The sequence below is a fragment of the Hirundo rustica genome, chromosome 12 (genome assembly GCF_015227805.2).
Source record: "Hirundo rustica isolate bHirRus1 chromosome 12, bHirRus1.pri.v3, whole genome shotgun sequence".
Taxonomy (NCBI): Eukaryota; Metazoa; Chordata; class Aves; order Passeriformes; family Hirundinidae; genus Hirundo; species Hirundo rustica.
Genome location: NC_053461.1, coordinates 10,765,868 through 10,793,117, shown reverse-complemented (window position 1 = coordinate 10,793,117; position 27,250 = coordinate 10,765,868). Strand labels below are relative to the sequence as shown.

The 27,250-nt window shown below is 44.7% G+C and overlaps 2 protein-coding genes across 2 annotated transcripts; one reads left to right on the top strand and one right to left on the bottom strand.

Annotated features, from left to right (window-relative positions):
- Positions 1-151: 151 nt before the first annotated feature.
- On the top strand, positions 152-11,709 carry ZXDC (ZXD family zinc finger C). Its single transcript, XM_040076102.1, has 10 exons — positions 152-1,181; positions 1,684-1,836; positions 2,726-2,804; positions 2,924-3,054; positions 3,650-3,820; positions 4,358-5,043; positions 5,775-5,859; positions 7,658-7,830; positions 8,599-8,700; positions 9,513-11,709. The coding sequence occupies exons 1-10, from the start codon at positions 152-154 to the stop codon at positions 9,597-9,599; spliced, it is 2,697 nt and encodes an 898-aa protein (XP_039932036.1). The 3' UTR covers positions 9,600-11,709.
- CFAP100 (cilia and flagella associated protein 100) lies at positions 11,703-25,242 on the bottom strand. The gene is given in 16 exon segments (XM_040076103.1): positions 11,703-12,303; positions 12,305-12,360; positions 13,286-13,379; positions 14,883-15,085; positions 15,568-15,703; positions 16,454-16,605; positions 17,178-17,226; positions 17,883-18,036; positions 18,114-18,295; positions 18,884-18,964; positions 19,552-19,715; positions 20,390-20,457; positions 21,055-21,244; positions 22,437-22,543; positions 22,979-23,065; positions 25,146-25,242. Coding segments are annotated over 15 exon segments (1,695 nt in total). The 5' UTR covers positions 23,004-23,065; positions 25,146-25,242; the 3' UTR covers positions 11,703-12,269.
- Between the last annotated feature and the right edge of the window lie 2,008 nt (positions 25,243-27,250).

Below are 27,250 nucleotides of genomic sequence, written 5' to 3'. Positions count from 1 at the left end.
TCCGTCCCGTCCGGCGTTCCGCTCTCCGGGTTTCCCCGGCACCGCCCGCGCCGCGCCCGCTCCGCGATTCCGCGCTCCGCGTTTCCGCTGCGGCCCGCGCCGGCCCCGCCCCGCGGCTCCGGTTTCAGGCGCTGCTACAGGGACCCCCAAGATGGAAACGCAGGGGCTGCCGGCCGCGGAGGCGGCCCGGGCCCGGCCCGCCGCGCAACATGGCGGCCCCGCCGCGCCGCCGCCGCCCGGCTGGGACCCGCCGCCCGCCGCCGCCGCCCCCTCCCCCGCCGGCGGCACCGCCGCGCCGGGCCTCTACGTGAGCTTCCCGGTGCTGCTGGTGGAGGAGAAACCGGAGCCCGGCGCCAGCCCGGTGCCCAGCGCGCCGCCGGCGGGACCCGCGCCTGACAGCGACGGGCTCCTGCTCGTCTTCAACGTGGTGCGCGGTGCGGGCGGCGGCGGCGGATCAGGGCGAGCCCAGCCCGGCCCGCCGCCCGCCGAACCGCCGGAGGAGGCCCCCGGCTCGGCCCCGTCGCCGCCGCCTCCTCCTCCTCCTCCTCCTCCGCCGCCGGCACCGCTGCCCCCCGCGGGCGGCGATGGCGGCGGGGCGGATGACGGCGCCTTCTCGGGGACCATCACCATCAACAACCAGAGCCTGCTGGTGTGCATCGAGAACGGCGTCCTGACGCTGGGGCCCGGCGCCGAGCAGCCCCCGGGCACCGCGCCCCCCGCCGCCGCCAGCCCCGCCGAGCCGCCGGGCGGGCCGCGCCCGCGCTCGCCGCCGGCCTTCCCCTGCCCGGAGCCGCGCTGCGGGGAGGCCTTTCCTCGCAAGCAGCAGCTGCGGCTGCACCGGCTCTCCGCGCACGGCGGCGGCGAGGAAGGGCGGGGCGCGGCGGCGCGGCCCTTCGGCTGCCCCGTGCCGGGTTGCGCCTGGTCCTTCGCCACGGCCTACAAGCTGCGGCGGCACCTGCACTCGCACGACAAGCTGCGGCCGTTCGCCTGCGCGGCGCCGGGCTGCGCCAAGCGCTTCACCACCGTGTACAATCTGCGGGCGCACAGCCGCGCCCACGAGCAGGAGGCGGCGCTCAAGTGCGAGGCGTGCGGGCAGCGCTTCCCCAGCGCCGCCCGCCTCACCGCCCACCGCCGCCGCAGCCACCTGGAGCCCGAGCGGCCCTACCGCTGCGACTTCCCCGGTAAGCCGCCTCTGGGGGCTGGGCTCCCTTCCCTCCCCTTCCAGAAACTGGGATCCCTGCTCTGAGGCCGTGCGGCGCTCGGCTCGCTTCTTCTGCCCCCCGCTTCTTTTTCCCCTCCGTGGTACCCCAGAGTGTTAAGGAAGGTTCTCCTCCAGGCCGCTTCAGTTACCAAGAGGAACAGTTTAGGAGCTGGAGGATGCTGTGCCTTCCCTCCTACGCCTTTGTGCTGGTGCAGTGAAACACCGTGAAACACGGCGCCAGCGTTCAGCGGTGCCCCTTAACCCAGGCTATACTTGTTTGCCCACCTTGGCAAAACAATTGTAATTCCTGGGAATAATGTTTAGTATTTCACTGTTTGTTTGGTTTTTTTTCCCTTTTCCTTCCCGGATGTAATATCCTGAAAAACAATCAAAGTACCTCGCTAAAAGCTAGGAGGGAGAAAACTGCAGTTTTCGTGTCTGAGTTCTGTCAAGCAGATGTGCTGTTTCCCTTTTCTCCCCAGGCTGTGAGAGAACGTTTATGACAGTGAGTGCATTATTCTCCCATAATCGAGCCCACTTGAGAGAGCAAGAGCAGTTCTCCTGCTCATTCCCTGGCTGCAATAAGCAGTATGACAAGGCTTGCCGACTGAAAATCCACATGAGGAGTCACACAGGTATTCACAGGGATGACTTGTACACGGGGAAATACATGGAGCATTGTGTGTGGAAAGTGGAGTTCAGTGTGCTGGAAAAACTGCAAGTCAGGAAGGGTGACATTAGTTATTTGTAATCAGTGAAAGCATTTGATTCTTGGCCTTCTGGGGTAGGAGTCCACTGAATCAAGTTGTCATATGCAAAGCAGCTAAGGGCATGCAAAGCTGTGCCTTTTGTCATTGTGCATTCTGTCCAGAATCCCAGCTCTATTCCCAAGTTCACAGATGTTCAGATGTTGCATACATTTTCCTCTTGATACAAACAACTGCAAAACTTTCAGAACATGTGGAATGTATATGTGCCAAGGTTTGGAACAACAAGAAGGTAAATTTCAGCTCTGGCAAGCATGCCTGACTCACAAGGACCACTGCAAAGCTGAAATATAGCCTTGTCATGTTACTGGTGTGTCCTCTACTGTCCTCTCTTTTCCTGGTTTCATGGTTTTACAGTTTTGATGTTTTTTAGTGTCACTTGAAGTTCATAGGTGTGATGGAAACCAATGTCACATGCTTCACAGGCTTGTAATCAAGACAGCGACAGATCATGAAAACAGGAAAAAACAGTTTAGTTGTGTTTCTGTTTTGAGTAATGCCGTTACTGACTATTGAAGCACCTTCAGGATATGAGAGGTGCATCGATAAATACCTGAGCTGTCTGATGCAATAACATGGAGTTAAAGAAAGCCCAGATTGTAGGAGGGGAAAGGGACACAATAGTACTCTGCAGTGCATTTCAGGAGAGGCTGGTTGAGTTGTCTTAAATTAATTCAACTTAAGCAGGTTTTAATATTTTCTAGTAGCAGTATGTGGTTTTATATTAAATTATTAATGTAACATTTTTTTATTGAAGGTGAAAGACCTTTTATCTGTGACTTTGAAGGTTGTGGCTGGTCTTTTACCAGTATGTCCAAGCTTCTGAGACATAAAAGGTAAAGGAAGCCTTTTCTGATTATACTGTCCTAAGCCACTGGCTGTTTGCTTGTCTTTGTTTCTCTTCCAGTAGCTAAGCAGTAGTGGATTTAATCATGGCAACTTCCTTCCCTTGTAGGAAACACGAAGATGACAGGAGATTCATGTGCCCAGTAGAAGGCTGTGGGAAGTCATTCACAAGAGCAGAACACTTGAAAGGCCACAGTATAACTCACCTCGGTACAAAACCATTTGAGTGCCCAGTAGAAGGTATTGCTCTGCTCTTGTATGTGTTTCCTGGTAACTGGTGTGTATTTTTTGTCTAAAGGTTATATGTGCTTGGTATGGGACTGGAACGACTTAAAGTGAGTCTTCTAACAGCTGAAATTAAGATATAAAACTAAACGGAAGACTGAGCAAGTGATCATTCCCAGAGTTAGGAATGACAAAGCAAACTGTTTCATACTGTAGCTTGACCGCCCTCACTACTTCAGTGGGACTCCAGAAGCAAAGATTTTTGGGTGTGATCTGGATTATTCATCTTTTTAAAGTAAAGCAGCCCTACTTGATTGTTTCTCCTTTTTATGGTGTTTCCAGGAGTTGTCATGAAGAATTTCAGATGCCATAATACGAAAACGTTGTGCTTTACACTGAATGACTTAAGAGTTTCATGTTGTCAGAAACAGGTTGTTAAGCTGTCCTGCACTTTGACAGGTTTATTTTCTTGTGGTTCTGCTGAGTGCATGCACAGGCGCTGCAAAATAGCAAGTAGAGGATACTCTGATTTGTTAAGACATTAAATATCAACATTAAATTGAAACTTCATTAAATTTGAAACTTGAAAGCCTTATATATCTTCGTGCAGGCTGTTGTGCAAAATTTTCAGCACGAAGCAGTCTGTATATTCACTCCAAAAAACATCTTCAGGATGTGGACTCGTTAAAGGCTCGGTGCCCTATTTCCAGCTGTAATAAACTGTTCACTTCCAAACACAGTATGAAGGCGCACATGGTCAAGCAGCATAACTTCAGCCCAGGTAAAGTGTTTGTCTTTGGCTATCAGAGGGTGAAGTGGAAAAATTAAATGTTTTATTTAATGTGTAAAAATTAAAACGTGTAATTACTGATGTTGAAAACTGAGTTCCATTGATATGAATGACAGAATCTTCTCTGAGACTGAAGTGGGATCTCTGAGTATCAGAAAGTGTTACTTGAACTTGACCTCGGAAATTGTTAGAAATTGCAGCATTTTTCAACGAAACAGAGCTTGTCCTTTCCCACGCCATTTGTAAAAAATGAACGAAGACTAATAGGATTTCTCTTTTCACCCCTTTCACTCCTCTACAACCTGCACTTAGCCTGCACTGCCTTAGTATTAATTTTTGGCAAGTGCTTTTGTAACTCACGCTTCTCAGTAAAGGAATGAATTTATTTTGGTAGGCTGCTTTTCCTTAAATCTGCTTTCAGGGAAGTTAGGAAGTGTTTTAGTAGGCTGAGAATATAGAATTTTCAGCTTCCTTTTCTTCCTGTTGTCTGTGGAAGCTCTGTCTTATAACCAAACCCTTCTCTTCCAGATCTCCTAACTCAGCTGGAAGCAACCAGCTCCCTCACCCCCAGCAGTGAACTCACTAGTCCAGGGCAGAGTGATCTTAGCAACATCGACCTCGTATCCCTGTTTTCCAACGTGTCCAGTAACAATTCTGGAATTACAATGGACATGGCGCTGGTGAACTCTGGAATCGTCACGATCGATGTAGCTTCAGTGGGCTCGACGCTCGGAGGGAACCTGCCTGTCAGTAACAATTCCCTAAGCCAAGCAGTTGATCCCTTGATCCTGGTGGCAAGCAGTGACATGCCCCAGAGCCTGGACAGTTCTCTCCTGCTGGGAACCAGTGCGACGGTTCTACAGCAAAGCACTTTAAATTTGGATGATGTACAGACTGTCAATGCCGAAGCCTTGGGTTCGCTGGCATCTCTGTCAGTGAGGAATTCCAGTCAGGATGTGCACGGGTTGACATCCAGCAATAATTTAACAATAGACACAGCCACTTTGACTCCTTCCAGCAGCCTCAGCAGCACCACTGTGCCTGAGTTACTGACACCAATTAAAGCTGAACGGAATTTGCTTCCCAGCTCAGATGTGGTTGGTCAGCAGGAGGGCAGCAAAGTAGTGACGCAGTTTGTGTTCTCCAACCCTCCGGGGAGCTACAGCGCACAGAAGGAAATGGATCTTGGTGCAGTGACTGGCAGCTCGTTTTTGGTATGAAGTAACTGTATTCACTTCACCCCTAGATGAGACAGCCTGGCTTTGGGGATATCCCTGGCTGCTCACACCTTAGAAGGAGACCTTCTGGATTTTGCAGATCATTTATTTTGGCTCTCTTTTGAAGAAAGATGTAGAATCATGTGTTGAGTAGTGTGTTTTCACAGGTAGATTCAGTGTGATGCAGAGTTCTAAAATATACTGAAATTCTGGTGGGGAGTTCAGGAAGAACGTTTCAAAATAAGCAGCCGTCCATCTGCAATGGAATTTGCAAGAACACCCAAGAATAAGTGTTACAAGTGTTACTTGTCTATTTCATTCCAGGGAGAGATTTGGGCTGTAACAGTAACTGCAGCATTTTCATCCCAGTCCTTATTCCTGTTTTAAGTACTTTTCCGTTTCTGCTTCACTGTGTTATTGCAGACTTACCTTTTTGTTTATATTACAAATTAAATGTTTACACTCCTAAAATCTGAACACTTACAAATGTAGAGCTAACTTCTTGTGTTGAACTCAGATGTTGAATAGATAAAGGGAATTTATTGAAACTCTAATCAGAAGATTGGGGGAAACTAGAATTTAGTATTTGCAGCATAGAAGATAACTGCATCTGAGAACTCAGTAGTCTGTGTTCATTATCTTGTTCTTAATTCCAAAAACCTTGCATTTCTGGCCTTTTTTTTTGTTGTTGTTGTTTTTTGTTTTGTTTTTTTTTTTTTTCTAACTAGGAGAGCAGTGGGTCTGCAAGAACAGACTACAGAGCCATTCAGCTGGCCAAGAAAAAGAAACAAAAAGGGAATGGCAGCAGCACAGGTAAGAAGCCATTAATTCTGTTAAATTCACTAAATAAAAAACTTAGTAATTTTCACAGTGCAGTGGGTGCAGGTTTCTGAGTAACATTCTTAAATGCCCTACCCTGTTTATTGGTAGTTAAAATAATTATGCATGTGGTGTGCCATCTGTTACTCCGGATAATCACATTTTTTGTAATATCAGATCCACAGGAAGTTTAGAAAGAAAGCTTTGCCCTATGTTTCATGATGATTAACAAGACACTAGCTGTCTATCTCTTCATCTGCTTCTTATTTTCTTATTAAAACAAAAAATGTCACTGTGCTTTCTGTTTATGCTTTTGGTCTTATCTAGGGAGTTCTTTTGCTCAGTACAGACAGTGGAAGTATCAGCTAGATTTTGCTTCTGTGTTTCACTTAGTAACAGTGCTAATGAATTAATTTTTTGATTATCTAGATATACTCAAAGCTCTCTCTTATACTATAGCCTTGTATAGAGCTCTAGTGTAGGGTGATTTTAGGTCATAATTCCAGATGTATCTTCTTAGTTTGACTCAAAGCCATGTGATGTGAATAATAACCATTCCTTTGTCAGATCAAATGCGGTCCATGGTTCACTGGACTTGCACAAGCTCAGATGGTTGAGTTGTGTCTACATTTGGGGCTGGGGTGGAATATCATATGTTTATGATATATCAATATCATGTATATAGAGTGAGTTTAGTGCTGCTTTGCTGTCTCTTAGACCTTCCTCCTCTGAAAATCAAGGCAATAGTTTTTGAGGTGAGTTGAGACTAGTTCTCATTTGAGAACTGTTCTGTTTGTGTATTTGTAAAATGCATACATGCATACATTCTGTCTGGTTCAGCAAATCATCACATGGAAGAATAAGTGCTTTATGAAGCCAGTTCTAAGGGGCCTTATATTACCAAACACGTGCATGTGTCATCAAACATGTCTTTTGGACATAAGTTTAAAAATTATGATTGCACTTTGCATGATTCCTAAGATGACCTCAGGAAGTTTCTGTTCCTGTTCAAGACTCCCAGTAATCCACTTTTCACCAGCTGTTGCCTTAATGGTATACTCTGCTTCTCAAAGTGGTCTAGAGAGTCTTGTATTTCTGATTGGTTTAACTAGCTTGAGTGAGTACTGTAGAGGGAAGTTCAGTGTTTCAAGATAGGTTATCCAAGCCCTTCATTTATAACAGATTTTTTTTAAAAATCCAAACAAAAGCCTGAAGAGCTGACAGGACCCTATTCTTAAATTTGTTTTGATTAGGGCTTTGGTTTTCAGATTGTGATACAACAGCTGGTTCATCCTGCTTTAAACTGAAAAAAACTTACGGTTGTGATAGTTGTACTTGTGTAGCCTGTTCTACCTAGTAGTCCTTGAAATCTTCCTGTAAATAATTATCTGCACTATGCTTTTTTTTACAGTTTATAAAAATCATGTGCATGACTCCTCAGGAAATGAGTTACAGAATGAAAAATAGAAAATGTAATCCTACTTCTTAATTCCTTCCTGTAACACCACAAATACGCTGATATTTCTGGGCTACCACAGGGGAGGGCCCTAAGCTTAGCAGTTTGTGATTTTTCAATGGTGTTCATGTATAAAGGTGCTCAGCCAGCAGCTGGAGTTCACCAACTGAGTGCTCTCTGGCCTTTTAGCAGTTGTCAGATGGTGCTTAATTATGTCGCACTGTTGTGGGCATTTGTTGTGTAGTATAAATGGCTGCAGAAAGTTGAAAAATACTAGTGGAAAATGATGGCAAACTCCTCCCTGACTATTTAAATATAAAAAGTGCTTTCTTTTAGGGGCATCTGGCTCTGGTCAGAGGAAAAACAAGGGTGGTAAAGTAAGCCCTACCAACTTTTCGTCACCTACTCCTGGCAGTCGACTGGGTGGTAACATAGTTCTGCCAAATGGAGGGCTGACAATAAGGGACCCTGCCACTGGAGCCCAGTATGTGCAAATTCAGCTTCTTCAGGTAAGAGCTGAGGAGAAAAGAACATGCTCAGCTTCTGTTATCCAGACTCACATTTATGGAAGAATTTGAGCGTTTGTCAATTACTGCCCCCGGACAGGGTCTTGAGCTCTGCAGTATTCTAACATTATTCCACCTCTTATTTACAAAATAAATGAGATGGACATGAAAATGTTCCTGCAAAAAGAAGTTTCAGCCTCAACTGTTATTTCTCTTATCTGTTGAAATAAAGCTTAAAATTTTTTAAAAAACCAAAACAACCTAATAATTGGTGGGGACTGATTAGTGGAGCATGGCAGGTAATATATTTTTTGCCAGCTGTATCTGTGTCATATTCAGAGAAAGGGTAAGTTCCTTCTTCTTTATTCCTAAAACCTCTTGTGTGGAGAGACCTATGGGCAAAGTTTTCCATGGATCTGTTTTTTGATGTGTGTACACATTAGTAACTTCCATGTTAAGTATCAGCTTCATGAAAACATGATGAAACTTATTGCATGTTTCTGTGTTAGGTTTGTTGAAAGAGGAACCATTCCTTCCTGTTTGGATCTTGCCAGTGTTCCAAGTTGATGAGAACAGGATAATAGGTTGTACACTGAGCTAGGTTCCCATTTAAGCTGTAGTTAACTTTCCACATCTTTGTGGGGCTAGGCCTTACTAGTACAGTCAGTGGCTTTATCAGATATTTTAGGATCGTGAGGATGAGTGAAATTTGCCATATTGTGCTGAGATACCTGGTGGTTATGTAATTTCATTATGTTTCTGCATTCACAGGATGATTCCCCAGGAGAGGGAGATCTTCCCTTTCAGCTGAGCTCTCAGTCTTCCTCGTCACATTCTCAGCTTACAGTGGATTTGCCTGTTCACATACTTCAGGTACAGCATGTCAATCCACTGGGTTTTATTGTCTTGCTTGAAAGTAAAGACAGTTTACTGTGAGCACTGTCATGTTCTGCCTGATGAAAATACCTTGTTTACCGTTGGGAGTTGAGTTCCATTCACAAGGAATAGTAAGCAGAAAGCTGCACTGCACAATTTATCTTGTGTCTACTACCAAGCATTGACACATCAGGGGTGTTTTTTATTTCCTCTGTTACTGAGTAATGAATAACTAAATGCTACTCATTTTTTCTGAAATGTTCCACCCTTGTTTTCCTGATCCCATCCTACAGATACTAGGTGGGTCAAGAAAGAGGATCAAAATTGGAATGTTGCAGGCTACAGGAAGGGATGGGAAGTGGGAAATACAATCTTGAGTCTACATTTCAGAGTGGTGCCCTTTTGGGGGGGTCAGTTATGTGTAAAAGCCTGCTTGGGGACCTCATTTTTTATAAACTCTGCAATGTACCTATTCCTGCCAAGTGTGCTTCTCCTGGATAGAAAATAAGCCTTTTTTGTTGAGGAGGGGCACCTTTCTCAAAACCTAGAAGTACAAGAGGAGTGGGACTGTTGGCCATGCTAGAGAGTTAATGGGGGAAATCTATTTCTATTAGTAATGCTCATCTGAAGTGTTCCATAGAAAAATTGGCAACACTGTTTGGGTGGATCCCTGAAGTGGAAAAGCTTTGGGTTTCCTCTTAGCCAATCCAAGCATTTCTCTGGTGTTGGATAGTCAGGATAATCTTGCTGAGAAGCACTGAAACCATCTAGAGGTGAAAGTACTTCATGCTGTCTGTTTGCTTTAACAGGAACCACACAATCCCACTGAAGATGATGCAGGTTCTGATAACTCTCAGTTCACTGGAAGCACAATAAATTTACAAGATCTGGAATGACGATTAAGAACAATTACTTGAAAACATTGGGCAATCATGACAGAGTGAGATTACCGTGTGGATCTTTTTCCAAGGAAAATACAAAAAGTAGGAGGACTGAAGTATGGTTGCACTCTTTGTGATTTGCTTAAGACAGTTGCAGCTGAAAGATTTTCTTTAAAAATGTAAATCCCACTTGATGTGCCTGTGTAAGATATCCTGTCTGCCTGGTGGTTGGGAGGCTAGGCAGACTGCTGTACAGTGTTGTTTCAGGGAGAAGTACTTTATTACACTTCAAACTGAGGTAATATTTACTGTTTTCACAGGAAAGCAAGTATTCTACAGCTAACAAGTGCAAATTTATAATCCTGTCTAGGACAGTTGAAACTCTCCTTCCATTGGTCTCCTCCTGGAACCAGTGGCATCAAGGAATTAAGAGCTAAATTTTGCAAGTGTTTTCCACACACACAAAAAAAAGGATCATTTCAGCCCCTGTGTTTGGCAGAAAACCGGAATAAAGTGTCACATATAACAAAATTAATGTTCTATGCCATGAAAACGAGATGCTCTAAAATCTTTGTTTTAGAAAGCTAGATTCTAAATGTTAACTTAGCTGTGAATCAGTTTGTAGCTCATGTTGAGTTTCTCCCTTTCCTTGCTCCTGCATCCCAAATACTTTGCTGAATTCTTCCAGCAAAACTTGAAAAAGAAAACTGCAATAGAACTGTACTCACTGTAAGTGATTAGCTAAGAGTCCAACAGCATCTGAGAGAGGTTTGTTTTATCTTTGTGTTCCCTTTTTTGGGAGGAATGTTGACCGTCATGTAAATTTAAGCACCTTGATTTTTATCTCATCTATAAACCGCTGCCAAGTTACCTGTGAATTGGTCACTACCTTTTTATTTAGGGTTGTTTGGTGTTTTTGTTTTGTTAATTGAACACTGTTAACACGTGTTCTTTAGTGCTATCCCAGAGTGTCACAGGCACCTGGAGCTTCTTACTGGTTTACAAAATATGCAGTTGTCAGAGTATTTTGTGAGGGGGAAAGTTGTTGCCCCGGAAGATTTGCCCCTGAAAAACTGCAGTTTCTCTTGGGGGTGGGGGGAGAGGTTGTATGTACTCTACTTACCTGGATTGCAGACATCTAAATAAGTATAGGGTTATATAGGGAAATAAACCACCTTTGGTTACGTTTTAAGGTAGTAATTTAAATGTTTCCTATGGTGATGTTCTGAATGCCTGTAAAAGTACGTATAGGAGTTTGATAAAAGGCTGTTTGTACTTTTTTTTATTCTCAGTGAGGTGTGTGTATGCACGTATGTGTATTTTCTTTTTTTTTTTTTTTTACAAAATAAGATATGTCACAGAGGAGAACGTTGTGATCTTTATAATCTTGCACATATTTATTTATTTTACAGTTATACTGATGTTAAATTCACATGAGGTCATTCAGAAATGCTATTACTTCCTGTGCCTTTTGAACTATGTATGTGTCCGTGTAAATGCTTTTTCGATTGCAGACTTGGGGAGGAAAAACGCATACAGGTTACAATGAACTTCAGCTCCTGATTTGTAGGCAGTATTATATCTCTGGTTGAACCAGCTTTATTTTTCTATCTTTAGCCTAACTGAGCACTGAGGTCTCTCTTCCTCTCACTCTGAGTTTACAGCTTACATCCAGGGAAAGTCTGAACCCTCTCAGGCTAGGTTTTCAAACCAGTTGGTTGCTGAGATCTACCTGGTGGCTGTGACTGCAGCATGAAGTCCACTCCTGAGAGGTGGAAAGATTGAGGAGGAATTGTGCTGAAGGGTCTTGCTCTAGTGGTCACCATGCTCTGTCTGGAAGCTGGGACACCTCGAGCTCCCAATGCCTGCATTATTCTGTTCTCAAGGACCATACCAGTTTGTAATCTATTAAAATGGCCAAGGAACACTCCATCTTTTTATGGGACTTGCAACCAAATCTTTCTACTTCTGAAAATGTACCTCACTCAGCTTTGTAAGTGAATGTAAAGTGCTAACCTCTTGAGGGTGGAAACTTGGATCACTTGGCTTGGGCTCCATTGCTGGCAATGGATACCTGAAGAACTGCTGGTGCAAAAGGGTTAATAAAGCTTTTTTTTTATGGTCAGTTTGTCACTGGGTATTGTTCTTTGCATGGATGCATCTGACACAAAGCTCATTACTGGCAGCTTGACTTCTTCAGAGAGGTTGTGTTTTTCCATTGGTTGTGTCTTCTGCACTGTACTGGGGTGAAATCTATAATGATTTTGATTGGAGCATAGCCCTTGGTTTTTGTGGTCCTTCAGAAGACCTGTGGTTATCATAAATGTCTGTGAGATACCTGGCTTAGTTGTGCCTTAACAAAGATTGTCACCTAGGACTGTCATAGCTTTTCACTGCTCAGGTTTGTAGGGATTATGCTACTGGCATCAAACACTGAATGAAAAAGCATTGGTGCTTAGTAGGAGCTTGACACGCAAAATGAGAGATTTTTTATTTATTTTCTTAGGCAAAACACCAAAGGAGGGGAGAAGGGGTTGCAAACTTTCCCTGGAATCTTAGGATAGGAGAAGAAGGAAATTTCATGGGACAACAAAGTTCAGCTGAGCAAAGACTGACAGAATTACAGCTCTACAAAAGACTTCTAGAACAGCATCAGCCCTGTGAGCTGTGGTTAAGGCTGTGCCATTAGGAGAAATAATACAATTGTTCTTCCTTCTTATCTATTTCCTTGGCTCTTCTCCTTCCTGGCGGGTGGGTTGGAAGGCAAGGCCATTGTCTGCAGAGGAGGAAGAGGTGCTGCATGAGTGCTCAGGAAGGGTGTAGGACCAGGCAGCTAAAGCTGCTCTGTGCCGCCAGGCTGGGAGGGGCTGTGGCCCTTGCCCTGTGCTCTAGCCAGGCTGCAGGGTGTCTGCTGAGTGTGCTTTCTGTATTGGAAAGTGAATGTGAAGCACCTGGAGGCTGTGTGTGTGCTCCTGCTTCAGCTGCTACAACTCACTGTTGTACCTGTAACTGCTTTCTGACTAAAGTCCTGTGTCAAGAAGAGGAGGGAAAGTTGGAGATCCAAAGAAATAATCAGAGGGAGGCTACAGAACCTTCTGTTTTCTCTTGGCTAAAAGGGTAGGGAGTCATTGCCCCTGCTCTCAAGTCACCTGTGCTGTTACTGTGACAGAGCTGGGGTCTCCTTGTGGCCTCGTTGACCTGGGGAAGGTGCAGCAGCAGCCATAGCAGAAGCTGCACTGAGCCTCCCAAGGGGCCAGAGCTCAGTTTGGGAGGATGTGGAGCATGTCAGAAAAGATGTGGTTTGATGGTATGGCTGAGCTGATCTAGGGCCTTGCTGCTGTTATCAGAAGTGTCCTGCTGCTGCCCAGTTCCTCATTTGCCAATTTTCACGCTTGGTTTAATACAACTAAGTTAATGAGTTTAAACGAGCTTAGGGAGAACTGGCAAGTAGTGCAGGGGGTCATGGGGTTGCGAGTAGGATGATAGAAGGACACTGAGCTGGAAAAAATGTGCACTGTGACTAAATTCCCAGCAGTGTTACATCACTCCTGCAAATTGGGCTACACCTGGCTGTAGGTGCCATCCCCACACAGCTGTGGAGGCCCCTTAATAACACTTTTACCTTAAACACTTGATATTCAGGTACCCCCAGCTTCTCCAAAGTGAGCTGCTGAGGTGTTTCCACAAACCCCTGCACTTACCTTTTTTTCTTCAGGTACCTGTGATCTTTCCATGTCCCTTTTCAATCCTTCATCCTGCTGCTGCTTTGCTTGTTTCTGCTTTTCCTCTCTGAGCCTTTTGAAGAGAGGGAATAAAGGATAGGTTAAATGTAGCATGCAGCTACAGCAGCTGTGCTTTGGACACACAGCATCAACATCTAACATAACATCTTACATCACATCTTACATCTAACCATTGGAGCACAGGGGTTGGGGTACAGCTGCTGCTGGAGTTGGTTGCTGTGTAAGGGGGTAAGAGGGAAGCACTGCCTGCAGTTGGTCCTACTCTTTCTGGAGTGATGGGTGGATAAAGCATGTCAGGCTTTGACACAGGTGTTGGACACTTGTTTTGCACCACCTCCAGCAATTGACTTGTGTCCTGCGGTTGACCAGGACGCTCACTAGCTGTTGGGAGGGCTGATGCTCATTGTACCCCCAGTCTCACCAGCGTGACCAGGTCTGTAACACACAGGTGTGAGCAGCAGGCCCTTACACCCATGGAGCTGCACTCGGCCCAAAGGGACACAGTCGAGGCCAATATTGTTGTTCCAGTTCCCTATGAAAATGAAGTTCTGGAATAGAAATGGGCTCAAGCTATGGAACACTGGTGCAGAGAAACTGCAGTCTTAGCCCTGTAAACTTGAGGAAAACATTTAATGCTCTTTGTAGGGTTTGTTGTGTTTTGGTTTTGTTAATGTGTTTTTTTTTTGGGGGGGTGGGTTTTTTTAATTGGTTTTGATTTTTGGGGGGTAGGGTATGTGGTATCTTTCCTGAATTACTCTCCTCCATTCCCAGCGTAGAATAAATGTGTGTCTGACTTATTTTGCAATTTAAGAGTGCAAACCCATTCACAGAACATCAGGAAGAAGCACTGTGCCTTTTCTACTACACAGCTGAAAAAAGATGCAGAGAAAAAGAATAAGAAGTGAAATGTCACTGTTCTGGCTTTAAATCGTCATGCTAATTTGTCTGATTCACTTGAGGATGGCCAGATACCGTCACCTGTTCCGTTATCTTTGCTATTGTGAGGTGAAATTTTGTGTAACTGGGCCTACAGGAACGTGTCTCGTCTTGGGACTTACACTGTGTTAACTGCTACTATTTAATCTAGTAATACAAGGTAAAAATAAAAGTTTTGCAGAAGAAACATTTCAAAGCTGGAGGTGTTGACAAGTGTCCTTATGTACCCATTAAAGTCTGACAAAATATCAGGGCAAGGCAGACTGTTAACTTCAAGTTTAATTTTCTATTTATTCAGTTTAAATTTTATTATTGTGAATTGATTTCTTAAAATGACAATTCTCATCACAGAATCTGTTTCTGTTTGTGGGTTTAGTGTTTTTTATTTTTCTAGATTTTTCTACTGTAGTTTGCAGGTCTTTTCTAATGTAGCTATGGACTGCTGCTCACTAATGAGGAGATGCAAGTACTATGAATGTAGAGCCCTCACAGAAGTAAAATTTGATGTATTACTCACATGGGATTTCAGATTGCTGCTACAGTTTTTTGGGTTGATTTGGCTCTTTCAGTTATCAAGACTTAAAACAGAGATGTTTTCCAGAAGAGGGTCTTGCCTTACCTTGCTCTCTGTTCCTTTCTTATGGCTTTCACAGCCTTTTCTATCTTTGCTGGTGGGATTCTCTCCACGCTGTCCAGTAAATCGTTGAGCTGTTTTTCTATTACCTTTAACATCTCTACTGTTGGCAGGTTTGTCTCATTGTCTCCAGTACAGTGGAAATAGACCTCCAGCACCTTCTTGTTCAGGCTTGTGAGCATTTTGTCCTACAGGTGACAGGAGATACGGTGAGTGGCACAGCTGGGTTCTGCCAAGTAGAACCATAATATCCCTCCCAAACAAAAGGAAATCCATAAAGGAAACACTTTAATCCCCTCAATAAGACTCAGTTGCTTGTTTCCCGGTTGGCTAATGGCAATGGCAGGGACAGATGGCTGAATTGAGCCATTCTCCTGTTGGTCTCATCTTCCCAGCTTGGCGGTGACCTGGGTCAGGTGGCAGCTGCCCAGCTGTCTGTAAGCCCTGCTCCCACCTTGCAGCAGCTGCATGGAGCAGACACGTTTGCTCCAGTTTGCTGCCTCAGCAGTGCCCCAAACCAGCCTTGCTGTAGCTCCACTGCTGGGAAATGGTACTGATCCCTGCTCAGTGCAACCCCTGTCAGCTCTGTTCCTGATGGGATGGGTGTGGCTGGTGGAGAGGAACCACTTGTGCACGTGTGAACCCCCCTTGCCTGGATCCCAGCGTGTACCTGGTCATCAGTTTCGTGTTCTCCAGAGGAAAAGAGCTGAACTTTGAGCTTCAGGTCAGCTACTTTCTCTTCTTCCTTGGCAACAGAGGCTCGGAGTGCGTTTACCTGCTGTTTCAGCGCTGGTAACTCCTTCTCCCTAGAGGAGAGAGAGAGGTGTTTGGAAAGGGCATCTCTGGAACACACGGCTCCACTCTCCGCAGCCTGGGCCGGTGCCTCCTGCTGCCGGCAGATGGAGGTAACACTGCAGCCTTTCCTGGGAACTTGCACTCACAGCCTTGAAAGCACAGGGATCTTGGGGTATTTTTTCTGGAAAAGCAGTTACTGTGCTGGTGTGGGGGAGGGAGAAGTAGCAAAGCTGAACATTCAAGGTTTTTTTGTAAGTCAGTGGGGGATCCAGATTACCTTTAAAACTTCCACAAGGAGATAAGCTACATTTTACATGGGAATTTATATGTCTACCTGCCATTGAAATTGTAGATTACAATAACACTTGGGTTCCCTGCTATCTTCCTCCAGGATGGCTTTGCACTGAGTCAGCAGTGCTGCTCTGGATCACTCCAGAAACTGCCTTGTTTCTTTCTTTGGTCTTCCTTCATCAGAATTACACTATACTTATATTGACTCCAGGATGATTAATGCAACCTTCCCTAGCCTGTGCCTTGAGGACTAAGGAAGTAGTCCCAAGCTCAAGTCTTATTTCCTAAATTAAGTGTATATGGGACACTTTTCTAGGAGCTCACAAGAAAGACCCTGCTGTGTGAGCAGCATTACATGTGCTCTGCGGTGTGTGCCTGATGGTGAGGTGTCTGTGGGGGCAGAGGGGTCACTTATGTCTGCAAGCTGGACCACAGGAACCTCTTCCCATCACTTGCAGGGTCACACTTACATGCTTTCACGTGTGGTGATGAAAGCCTGTTGGACCTTGTTCCAACTCTCTGCAATATCCTGAGAGTTCAGGACAAAGGATAAGTTCTCATCCAGCATCTCCATGAAAATAATCAGCAATTGTTCGGGATCAGTAAAATAGAGCTCAGGTTCCTAAAGTGGAAAACACATGTGATGAGGTTTTTTCCCTCCTCTAGCTTCTGTTCCACTGAACTACATGGAGGTTGGTCTGTACCAGCCCTGGCTATTCACACGCTCTTCCATCTAGAGAGGTCCATGTATGTCCATGTACAAACACACATGGACATCCTTCCTGCTAGGTGTGTAGCTCTACTCTACCTCAATAGCTAAAACAAATTGCATTTTGGGGGCTAAAAAGTGTTGCAAACATCTCTGAGTGGGAAAACTTCAATTTTGGGCATAAGCCAGTAGCTCCACTAATTTAAAAATCTTTAATTTTATGATGTCATATCTCACTGGAGGATGGCAAGCTTAGAGATGATGGTAGGTTTTTGGAAACTGAAGGAGGAAAGTTAAACTAAGGTATTTATAAAATGGATCACCAAAATGTGAACATTTATGAATGTATAAACATACATTTATAATTTGTAACTACAGTAACTCCTCAGTACTGTAACTAATGGGTAGAAGGTGAAGGAAATTAGTAACATTGATAAATGACACAGGACAAACAGAAAATGCAAATATTTCAACATAAGACTGACCTCATCTTCATCTGAGCTGATTTCACTCTCTGCATCCTCCAATGAACTTCTGAAAAAGTATTTTGTGTGTTAGGTCCTTAGAGAAATGACAGCTTAGAAGAGATCTCGTTAGTGACACAGGAACATTGTTACTGTTCACTCTCACTGTTTACTCCTGAATAGTCCTTTGGACATTCCTGCCTTTGCCTCCCTGTGGCTGTGGGATATTTAGGAGTCAGTAGGGTCTAGGGGTCACACAAACAAGCAGCACAGGAACTACATTTGTCCATGAGCAAGCTGCCTTATGTGCTGCTCTGGGCTGTGCTGCTCTTCTGGTGGGGCTTTGTTTAACATTCCTTCCTCTACGCAAGAGCTGGAAGAGGGGCAAGTGGTGCCTTGCTGCTGTTGGCAGCTCAGTCTGCTCATCACTTTCACTTGTACCTGTCACCCTGTGCCATGGAGGGTTAAAAACCTCTGTTTGCACAATTTCAGTGACAGCCCCACTTGAGGCAAAGGATTTGAGGCTGGAGCTCACTTGGAGCAGGCATATAGGTACTGACTTGCACACCTGACAACTTTCTGCTGGTATCTGAATTTGTTCCAATAAGCCCCAGATCTTGGAAGGCCCAGCAAAGGTGAGCAGTAGGATTCCCCTGTGCTGATTCCCTATCAGCTGAGTGCTCTTTACGGTCATTAAGTCTGTTGTTTGCATCATCTGGTACTTACAGTTCTCTTGATAAAAGAGGCTTCAGGAAGTGTTTAAGCTGTGGCCTGACATCACGTGACCTGAAATCCAAACTTTCTGAAAACAGCAGGGAACTTGGCATATCTGTAAAACTGATGCTATGGGCAGTGTTTGTCCTGGCTGTCAGACCCTGGTCTGGAGACAAGAGGAGGTGTCCACTTAGAGCCCGGGGCTGTGCCAGGGAGAAGCAGCAGCACTTTCCTGGCACTCACCCTGCTCTGTGGTGGAGGGAGGTGAAGCACTTCCTTCATTAATTCTGGATTCTGTTTTCATATCCTTTTCTTTTTTGTGCCGCCTTCTGTGTTCCTCCTGCCACTCTTTTGGAGATAGGTGGTAGAGGATGTCCCTGTACATCTTGTACTCCTGCAGAGTGTCCTCAAGTCTGGAGATATCACTAAGTTGAGAGAAGTGGACAAAGTTTGTTAGCAGGAAGGGAAGCTCCTATTTGAACAGGTTCTTTCTCACTCTCAATATTGAGTTTCATCCAGAGAAGGGGAGAGAGGGCACATGTTTTCATGGACATGCAAAGGCAAAAGGGAATCTCTGTGATTTCTCATGTGGGAACTGAGAATCAGTTTTATTCCCTGGTCATATCTCTTGCTATGGTACTGAGCTTGCTAATTTTTGAATTTTTACTTGAAAAGGAATGACAAAGTTTTCCAGCTCAACTCATAATGGTAATTGTGGTTATTTCTTTTGTCTTTCCCTAGGTCCCCACTTAAGTGCATTACTTAGTTTTGTTTGGATTTTAATCTGATGTTAGGCATTTAATTTTGGGTTTGGAATATTTATACTTTTCTTAAAATCATTAGTAAATTAGATGAGTTGTTTTAGAAACAAAGGCAGCATCTGAAAAACAAAAGCCTAAACATTTTGACTCTTAAAATGGAACAGTTTTAAAAATCCATCCCCTGCAAGAACTGTGAAGCTACAGCACTGCAGTGGCTGCTAAAGGTGAGGCAGGAGTAATGAGCAACCTTACCTTTGGATTTTCTTTATTTCGGTAGTGATTCCCTGGATCTCTGTTATTTTCTTGGTCTTTGCTGAGGTTTCTCTTCTGGCTCTAGGAAAGGATGCACAAACAAGCCATTAAACATTTTAGTAGTGAGTAGTGAATCGAGGTGCCTATGAAACAGTGAAAAAGATGTGATATGAGCCCTAGAAATCTGTGTTACAGATGTATCCCAGGAGATGCTTGGCTCCTGCCTGAAGACCCTCTTTCTCTTGGCAAAGTATGGCATCCCAGTATTCAGGCCTCCCTAATCTGGCTGCTACTGAGCATCAGTTGCACTCAGCCCTTGTGATACCTGGAAGGGGCCAAAATGCTCAATTTGCTTCACTGAGGGGACTTTGAGGGGCTGGGTAGAGGCATCTCCCTCCAGTAAAGGGTGTTGTGAGAAGAACGGAAGCAGTGGAGCCACCAGCAGGTTCTTTGCTGCCACCAGATCAAGGGCTTTTGTGAAGAGGGTATTCCCTAGATGTTGTTCTCCTTCCTCTCCTTTACTGAGTGTGTGGGAAGAAAGTGCCACCAGAACTGTAGCTCTGGGAAACTCAGAGTGTTCAGCCAAAACCCTGTAGGGAGGTCAAACAGCAAAATCTCCCATGCCCAGAATGGAACAGCACACAGGGTGTTCCTTCAATGTTCCTTACATTCTCAGTGCTTCAACAGAGTTATTATGGTTCTCCTTCAGGAACTTATCAAACATGGCAGCGTCCTTCTCCATTCTTCTCTCAGCCTTTTTCAGTTTTTTTTCCTCATTCTTTGCTATGTTCTCCATCTTTTGAATCTCCCCTCGCTTTACTGAAATGGCATGCTGAAATGAACCCCAAAGGCAACACAATCACATCAGGTGCTTGGGTTTAAAGGTACATTGGTTTAGCTTTGTACCTGGTTACCAAATTACCTGATAGTTGAGGGCAAAGAGGGTAAGGATTTCAAACCCAGGTGTGTGACTTAGTGCAAGCCAGCTACATGGAGGCCAGGAGTTATTTCAGATGGAACACAGAAAATAAGCAGCGAATCTAAAGACACAATTCAGAAGTCCCAGCACTGCATTAACTCCTGGCTGACAAAGACTGATTCAGTTGTGTTACAGCACAATAACAGAGATGGCTAATGGGAATGTTCGAGCGTGGTTACTCTGTTCCCTTATTTTCAGTTCAGAATGGCTCCCAGCTACAATTTATGTATAGGACAGCAAGAGCTAAAGGTCAGGGTTTCTGTGCATCTCACAAATGGAATAGTTTCATGGTGGCTACTGAATGATGGGAATGACCTAGATTCCTTTATTTCTTGGCTGGGAATTACTGGGCTACAGATTCTGAGTGACTGTAACACAGGACTTGGACAATCCATTCATGACGCCTGATGTGTGCCATCTTGGAAAGATCTCTAGGCAGTGGATCTCAGGAGAATAAACAGCAAAACAAAGCAACACAGGGAAGAGTAATTAAATGAACAGGAAGTAACAGGCTGAAAGCCATGTACCTCAAGAAAAAAGATCCGTTTTCTGTCCTGTAGGTAGCCATGGAAGGTCTCCCTGTCGAATGCATAATCTGAAATTAGAATATAAAGTTGCTTAGGCCAAGAGAGGGGGAAATATGACCAAGGCAAAACACAGTGAATATGTAGGCTGCCATGAGCACGGATCTGGCTGGCTTTGGAGTCAGCAATACTGATTACTGTATTAGAGTTGTAACCTTGTTTGGGATCAGTTATGTATGGGTTTCCATGGAGTAAAACCAGGGAGAATGGCGTGGAAAATCTGGTCCTTTCCCTCTAGACATTAATGGCAAATCTACTCCTCATGTCAGAGGCAGAAAATCTAGGCCTCTATCCATTAAAATGCGACTTTAGGTTGGCTTAGTAGAAAGGTTTCTACAACACAAGATCAGCTGGCTACCAGCTCAGCTGCTTCAAGGCTGGTGGAACCCAGGCTCCTGTGAGGGGGTGGCCCATGCTCTGTAGGTAAATGCCTGAGCTGGAGATGGCTGAGCCACGCAGAGGCTGGGATGATGGAGCACAGAACTGTCTGTCTGCGTGACCTCACCAGTCAGCCAGAGCCCAGCTGCTCCCCCATCCCTCACTGGCCTTTGCTTTATGCTGTCACCCAGCTGAGCAGCACCACTGCAAAGACAAAGCCTGTTCTCCACCTTTTTTCATGGCTAACTTCCGTGAAAGCACCTCCTGAAGAACTTTCAGTCTCTCTTCACAGGTTGCTTCTTTTCTGCTCTCCTCTTCTTCCTCCCTTTTCAAAGCTTTCCTCAACCCACTTTTTGCCTTCATTTTAGTGGAATAAGTAGTCTTCTCATGGACTTTCATAGTTTTCCTCTTTTCGTGTTCCTGCAAAAAGTCAGATATGTGTACAGTTTGATCCTGTGCTTTGTTTGCTCTGGTTTTTAAAGACATGAGTAAGTTATTGACAGCCTAGAAATCTGCAGAGTGGTGACACCCTGCTGATGCATATTTGCTTAGTTTATCTGACTAATCCAAATAATATTCTCTCTAGAGGATACTGAAACACTAAATTTCTTAGCACTCGTCATTATTTTCTTGATTTGTATTCTGCATCCATCCACCAGCTGTGCCAGTTTGTACCTACTCAGTGTCCTCATTTTTTCTTCTTGGGTTATTCCTGTGAGCAAATGCAAATTTTCTGAGATTCATCATTTGAGTCCCCTGGTTAAAGGGGGACAGCCCACACTTAACCAACTATGTCCAACTTTTACAAAGACATTTAAACCATTAAGTTCAGACTGAGAAATCTATTCAAGCCCACTCCAGTACCTTCTGGAGGGTAAAAGGTGTTCCTGCTCAGTGCTTTCACATGGACTGAAGTGTAATTCAGTGCTGTCTGCACACTTTGGGCCAGTTGGTTTATGCAGAGGACATCACTCAGCAGACATCCTTAGTGCACTGCTTCCTAAACTCTTCCCCATAATTGTATAGTGACCTTCAACCCAAGCAAAACCAGACTCTATCAGTCAGCAGTGTGAGGTGAGGAGGCCTTGCTTTAGACCTCTTGCTTCCTTCCACACTGCCAGGCTGTGCAACCCTGTGCACCAATCAGATCTCTCAGATCACAGAGAGGTTTGGGTTGGAACCTTAGTGATGATTTAGTTCCAAGCCCCTGCCATGAACATGGCACTCAATGCCTCGTCCAACCTGGCCTTGCATAGTTCCAGGGATGGGGCATCCATAACATCCTTGAGCAACCTGTGCCAGTGTCTCACCACCCTCACAGTAAAGAATTTCTTCCTAACATCTAATCTAAATCTCTCTTCTTTTAGCTTAAACCCACTCCCCCTTGTTCTATCACAATCTGCTTGTCTGAAAAGTTGCTCTTTTTTTATGAGCACCTTTTAAGTATTGAAAGGTCACAATCAGGTCTCCCTAGAGCATTCTCTTCTCCAGGCTGAACATCCTCAGCTTTCTCATGAAGAGGCCTTTGATCTCTCATGGGCTAAATGTTGGGTGGGTGCCTGCCTTAGTAATTGCTTGTTTATACAGTTTAGCCTAAAGCATGTGTACATACCGCCTGTGCCTTCTTAATTTCCTTGTCCCGCATTGAGAAAAGTTCAGTATCTGATGGGACTTTAAATGGGTTTTTCTTTGGGTTTTCTCCATCCTCTTCTGTGCTTTCTGGGGAAAAAAAAAAACCCCAAACAAAACAAACAAACACAACAACAACAAAAAAACAACAACAAACCAGGATAAGGATGTAGAAGATGTGAAGCTGAATATCTGATCTGGACCCAGTGCAATGGGAGTGGGATGTGCTATCTCACACCTGGAGCATGGGCAGTGTTCCCAGCTGCAGATGTCTAACAATGCTGGATCAAGAGCAGGGAGCTGGATAGGGCTTCTGGTGATAAAACTGAGACCTCTGTATGATTTATGTCACTTGACCATATCGGGTCAACAACATGCATGTCTTGATCAACAACAACATTCCAGCCAGGGATTTTTCTAAGTCTGCAGCTGTTTTACCCATTTCACCTCTTTTGGGCAGAAGAACTTGGCTTCAGGCCTCTCCTCTGACCTGACAAGGAAACATTGCTGGAGCATTGTCCTTACCTGACAGTGCAAGGAGGGTTTCCATTTCAGGTTTGGAAGAGAGACCTTTAGATGTTGATGCTGTATGTCAGGATGGTGTCTTAGACCCTGGCCAAAGAAAATCATAATCAAATCAGTCATCTGGGATCTGCCATTAATTGATGTGATAAGCTTTACAGCAGTGAAGGGGGCTTTCTGTATTTTAACCACTGAGCCTTTAGTGTCTGTAGCAATTAACAAAAAGCTCCATTAAAGAGGGAAGCATATGTTCTGATCTCCAAAAGGAGATGTTCATCTCTGCCTCATGTGAAAGTTGTGTAAAACACAGATGGGAAAGCAACAACAAAACTAATTTGGAGATAGTAACAACCTAAGTTCCTTGTCTCTTTTCCCACGCAGTCACCAGTTCTGATCCACACCCATGTTTTTCATCCTCCTGTCACTAGTTCACAAGCTATATTTTTACTCACTAAAGCTCTTCCCAGGAATTGCTTCAGCATTGTGGATTTCTCGCAATAAGCCTGAATGATTGCTGGACAGCACAGAGCTCTGTTCATTTTACCAAGCTCTGTTGCCTTTCATTTTAGGTTGGCAAACTGTTGAAGGTTATTTCTTTGTTTCTCTGACTCCAGTCTTTTTGTAGTTTTTGCTATGGATCCTAAGGGACAAGGCATAATTGGAATGATCTCACTTACAAAGAACAGATAGACCATTGTTAAAGTTATCCTTTAATCACCAAAGGCAGCAAGCTGGGCTCAGTGAGGTATTAGTTCAATTGATGCAATTCTGCTACTGGCACCATTCCTGATCTGCACTGCTATAAGACGCTGTAGAAAATATCCTCTTCTGCTTGCACTAGTTTTAGGGATATTTTAGAGTACCAGTTTTTACTCTGAACAGCATCCAGTTTTTATGTATTTTGGGCTAAACTCATCTGGCCTAATTTCCATGTCCTTGGTGCTTTGTGTTTTTTCTGCAGCTGCCCAATTAGTACCTTATTGTTTGGAGGTGTTAAACTTTCACTGCTGATGAGATGCAGAGGCTGAGGTAGAATTTAGGCTTTTGTATATATCCCAAATATTTTCTCTCTCCTTTTCAGTTCTTGAAGTACATTTTACCAAGAACCCCCTTGACTGGTTAATTAGAGTTCAAACCTCTCTGACCTTTGCTTAATGTAAGAGGATATTTTTCTCTAGGCATCTCTCAACCACGTCCTAGGACAACATCACCCCTGCTGCTGATGTGAGTTTTGGAGAAAGCCCCATCAGGGCAGGGGTGGGCAGGCAGTCGAAACGCCTGAAGCTTCAGCCCTCAGTGCACATCTTGATTTCTGTAATCTAAAGCCTTTCTCATAAGAATTTTCCTGTTCCTGTGGTTGATTTAAATTCCTCCTACAGGCAATGAGTCTGAAAAGCGGGACTAGATGCTGGCATATGAAAAATAATTGTCAGTGCAAACCTCAGAGATAAAAAGTGCTTTATAATATAATTTTAGCTAAGTGTAGGAAACTGTATCTATGATTAACTTATAAATACTTATTTTACTAAGGTATTTTTTTGTTTGAGGTTGCTGGGGTTTTTTATAGGTGGTTTGCACAGCACTTTGGAAATAATGACAGAAGCTACAGAAGCACTAGGTCTGCTAATTTATAATCATTAAGCTCAATAATAGAAATAAAAAATGCTTAATTGCTAGAATAATTTGGCATATATTTCACTGCCTCTGACACTATGTTCCAGTAGCTGTGCAGCAGTAGTACATGAATCAATAGATAAGGTATTTGTGGTTTTAATTCACTGAAACCTTTATTCAGTGCTTTTCCCTAGCAACAGGCTGCTGAGGAAAAAAACCCAAAACCAACCAAACAAAAAATCACCAAAAAGCATGGAAGCAAACAAAAAACCCAAAACAAAACAAAAAACAAACAAAACAAACAAAAAAACCACCCCACAACAACAACAAAAAACCCCACAGAAACCCCATCCCTAAAGCAACAACAAAACCAAGCCAAAACCCCAAACCAACAAACAAAAAACCCCACCAAAAAAACCCCACAAACAAAACAAAACAAACCAAACCAAACCAACAAACAAACAAAACCCAAAAAAACACAAAAAACCGAACCCCCTCCCCAACAAAACAAAAGGGCAAAGCAAATATGGAGACGGATCTAAAAAGATAGTGCAACCCATCCATCCAGCACGTTCCCAGAGCAGCGGGTGCCCCACGCGTCCCCAGCAGTTCCGTGCAGCCGCTGTCCCGCGGGGTCTCACCGGCGCTCTCCCCTGGCCCCTGGCCCCTGGCCCCTGGCCCCTGCTCGGGCCCGGATGTCGCGCTCGGAGCGGCTCAGGAGCCGCCGCCTCTGTCGGCGCTGCCATGGAAACGCGCGCTCCCGTCGGGGGCGAGCACGGGAGCGAGCACGGAACGCGGGTCTCTGGAGGGCGGCCCGGCCCGGGGACAGCTTCCAGCAGCGCCGGCTGCCCCAGGTCCCGTCCGGCCCGGCCCGGCCCAGGGAGGGCGGCCCGGCCCGGGGACAGCTTCCAGCAGCGCCGGCTGCCCCAGGCCCCGTCCGGCCCGGCCCGGTGAGGGCGGCCCGGCCCGGGGACAGCTTCCAGCAGCCCCCGCTGCCCCAGGCCCCGTCCGGCCCGGCCCGGTGAGGGCGGCCCGGCCCGGGGACAACTTCCAGCAGCCCCCGCTGCCCCAGGCCCCGTCCGGCCCGGCCTGGCCTGCGCGGCTGCAGAGCAGAGAGGCGGACGGGGTCCCGAACTGCCAGCTCCCTGAGGTTCCGAGGAGATGTGGGGTTAGAATTGCTTTCTAAAAGGAAGAAAAGGGCTCCGGTGTGACAGCTCTCCCTGCCTTGCTGGGTTCCCTCGTTGTTTCATTCCCCCTTATTTCAGGCCTGGGAATTGGGTATTTAACCCTCTGTCTGTGGGCAGAGGGTTGAGGAAACGGGAGATGGAGGCCCTCTTTGTGGAATGAGCATAATTTATAATTTCCTAATCTCGGTTCTGTCTTTTTGCAGGGTGAACAGTCACAGTTAAGAGAGTATGTGCAGGAGGGGTGAACAAACTGCCATTTACTAAAAGTTGCCCAAGACAAAAATGCTATAGAACCCCAAATACCACTTTCTGAAATACCATATATTTCTACAGAGGGTTTGATTAAACATTAGTTAGTAAAAAGCAATATGTTTTCATAGAGAAAAAGATCCTTAAATCCCCTTATTTAACCTTTCCTGTTTCTGAGAACCAAATTGGTTCCAAATGGATTGTGTTCCTCTTTAGACTCTTTAGAATCTCTAATGCAATTTCAGTTTTCAGAAATAGCAGTTTCTTTCATTTACTGATAGATTTCCAAACAGCTTTCTCTATCTGAATAACTCATGCAGTAAATAGCATGAACATCTATAAGTGCAAACTCCCATTTTACTGTTATAATTCTTTTCTGTAATTGCTGATTATCAAGAGACTAGATTCAGGCAACAGAAGAAAAATGCTTATACAGAAAGAATTTTTTCTTTATTCTGCACATGAATGCTTTGATTTCTAGCAGTGATGCAAAAAACCCTAGCGCTATCTTTAGTATATTTTGGGATATTTCCCAAATGTATTGAAGAGTATGTATGAAAAATGACACTACAGAATAATTTCTATAACTAAAAAAAAAAAAAAAAAAAAAAAAAAAACAGGAGTAAATTTTACTAAAGATGTGTATTTTCTAAAGGCTTAATATGAAATGATCTTTGTTCAGAAACACCAGTTTATTACAGAATTGTGAATTTGTTGCAGTGGAAACATCACAGAAATAGGTAACAGAAACTGAAGACATTTGAACAGCTCTGGCTCTGTCTGGCACAATCTCTGTATCAATGAATTAAACATTTGTATATCCATTGCTCTGTTCTGAACTATCCTTGCTAACCACAAGCAGAACAGAGGCTATTTAAAAGCAGAAATGCATTTTGTGAATTCTTGGAAGCGTGCAAGCTCTTCATATTTTGGTTCATTATTTGTGTACCACACATTCCATGAGCTACTTAGGCCTTGTATTTCCTTGAGGGCAAAGAAGTTTTTAAGGCCAGAAGGACATCTGGGGTCTATTCTTAGCCACCATTAACTTGGTTAATGAATGGAATAAATAGCATGTGCAACACCATGGGAAAATCTGCCTGCAAGGAGCAGGCTGTGCAGCTGACCATTGCCTGCAGCTCCTTAGAGATAAGGGTGCTCCAGGACACCCCAGTTTTGGGGATTATGAAATGATGGTGCCCAGCTGAAAAAGCCAGGCAGTTGG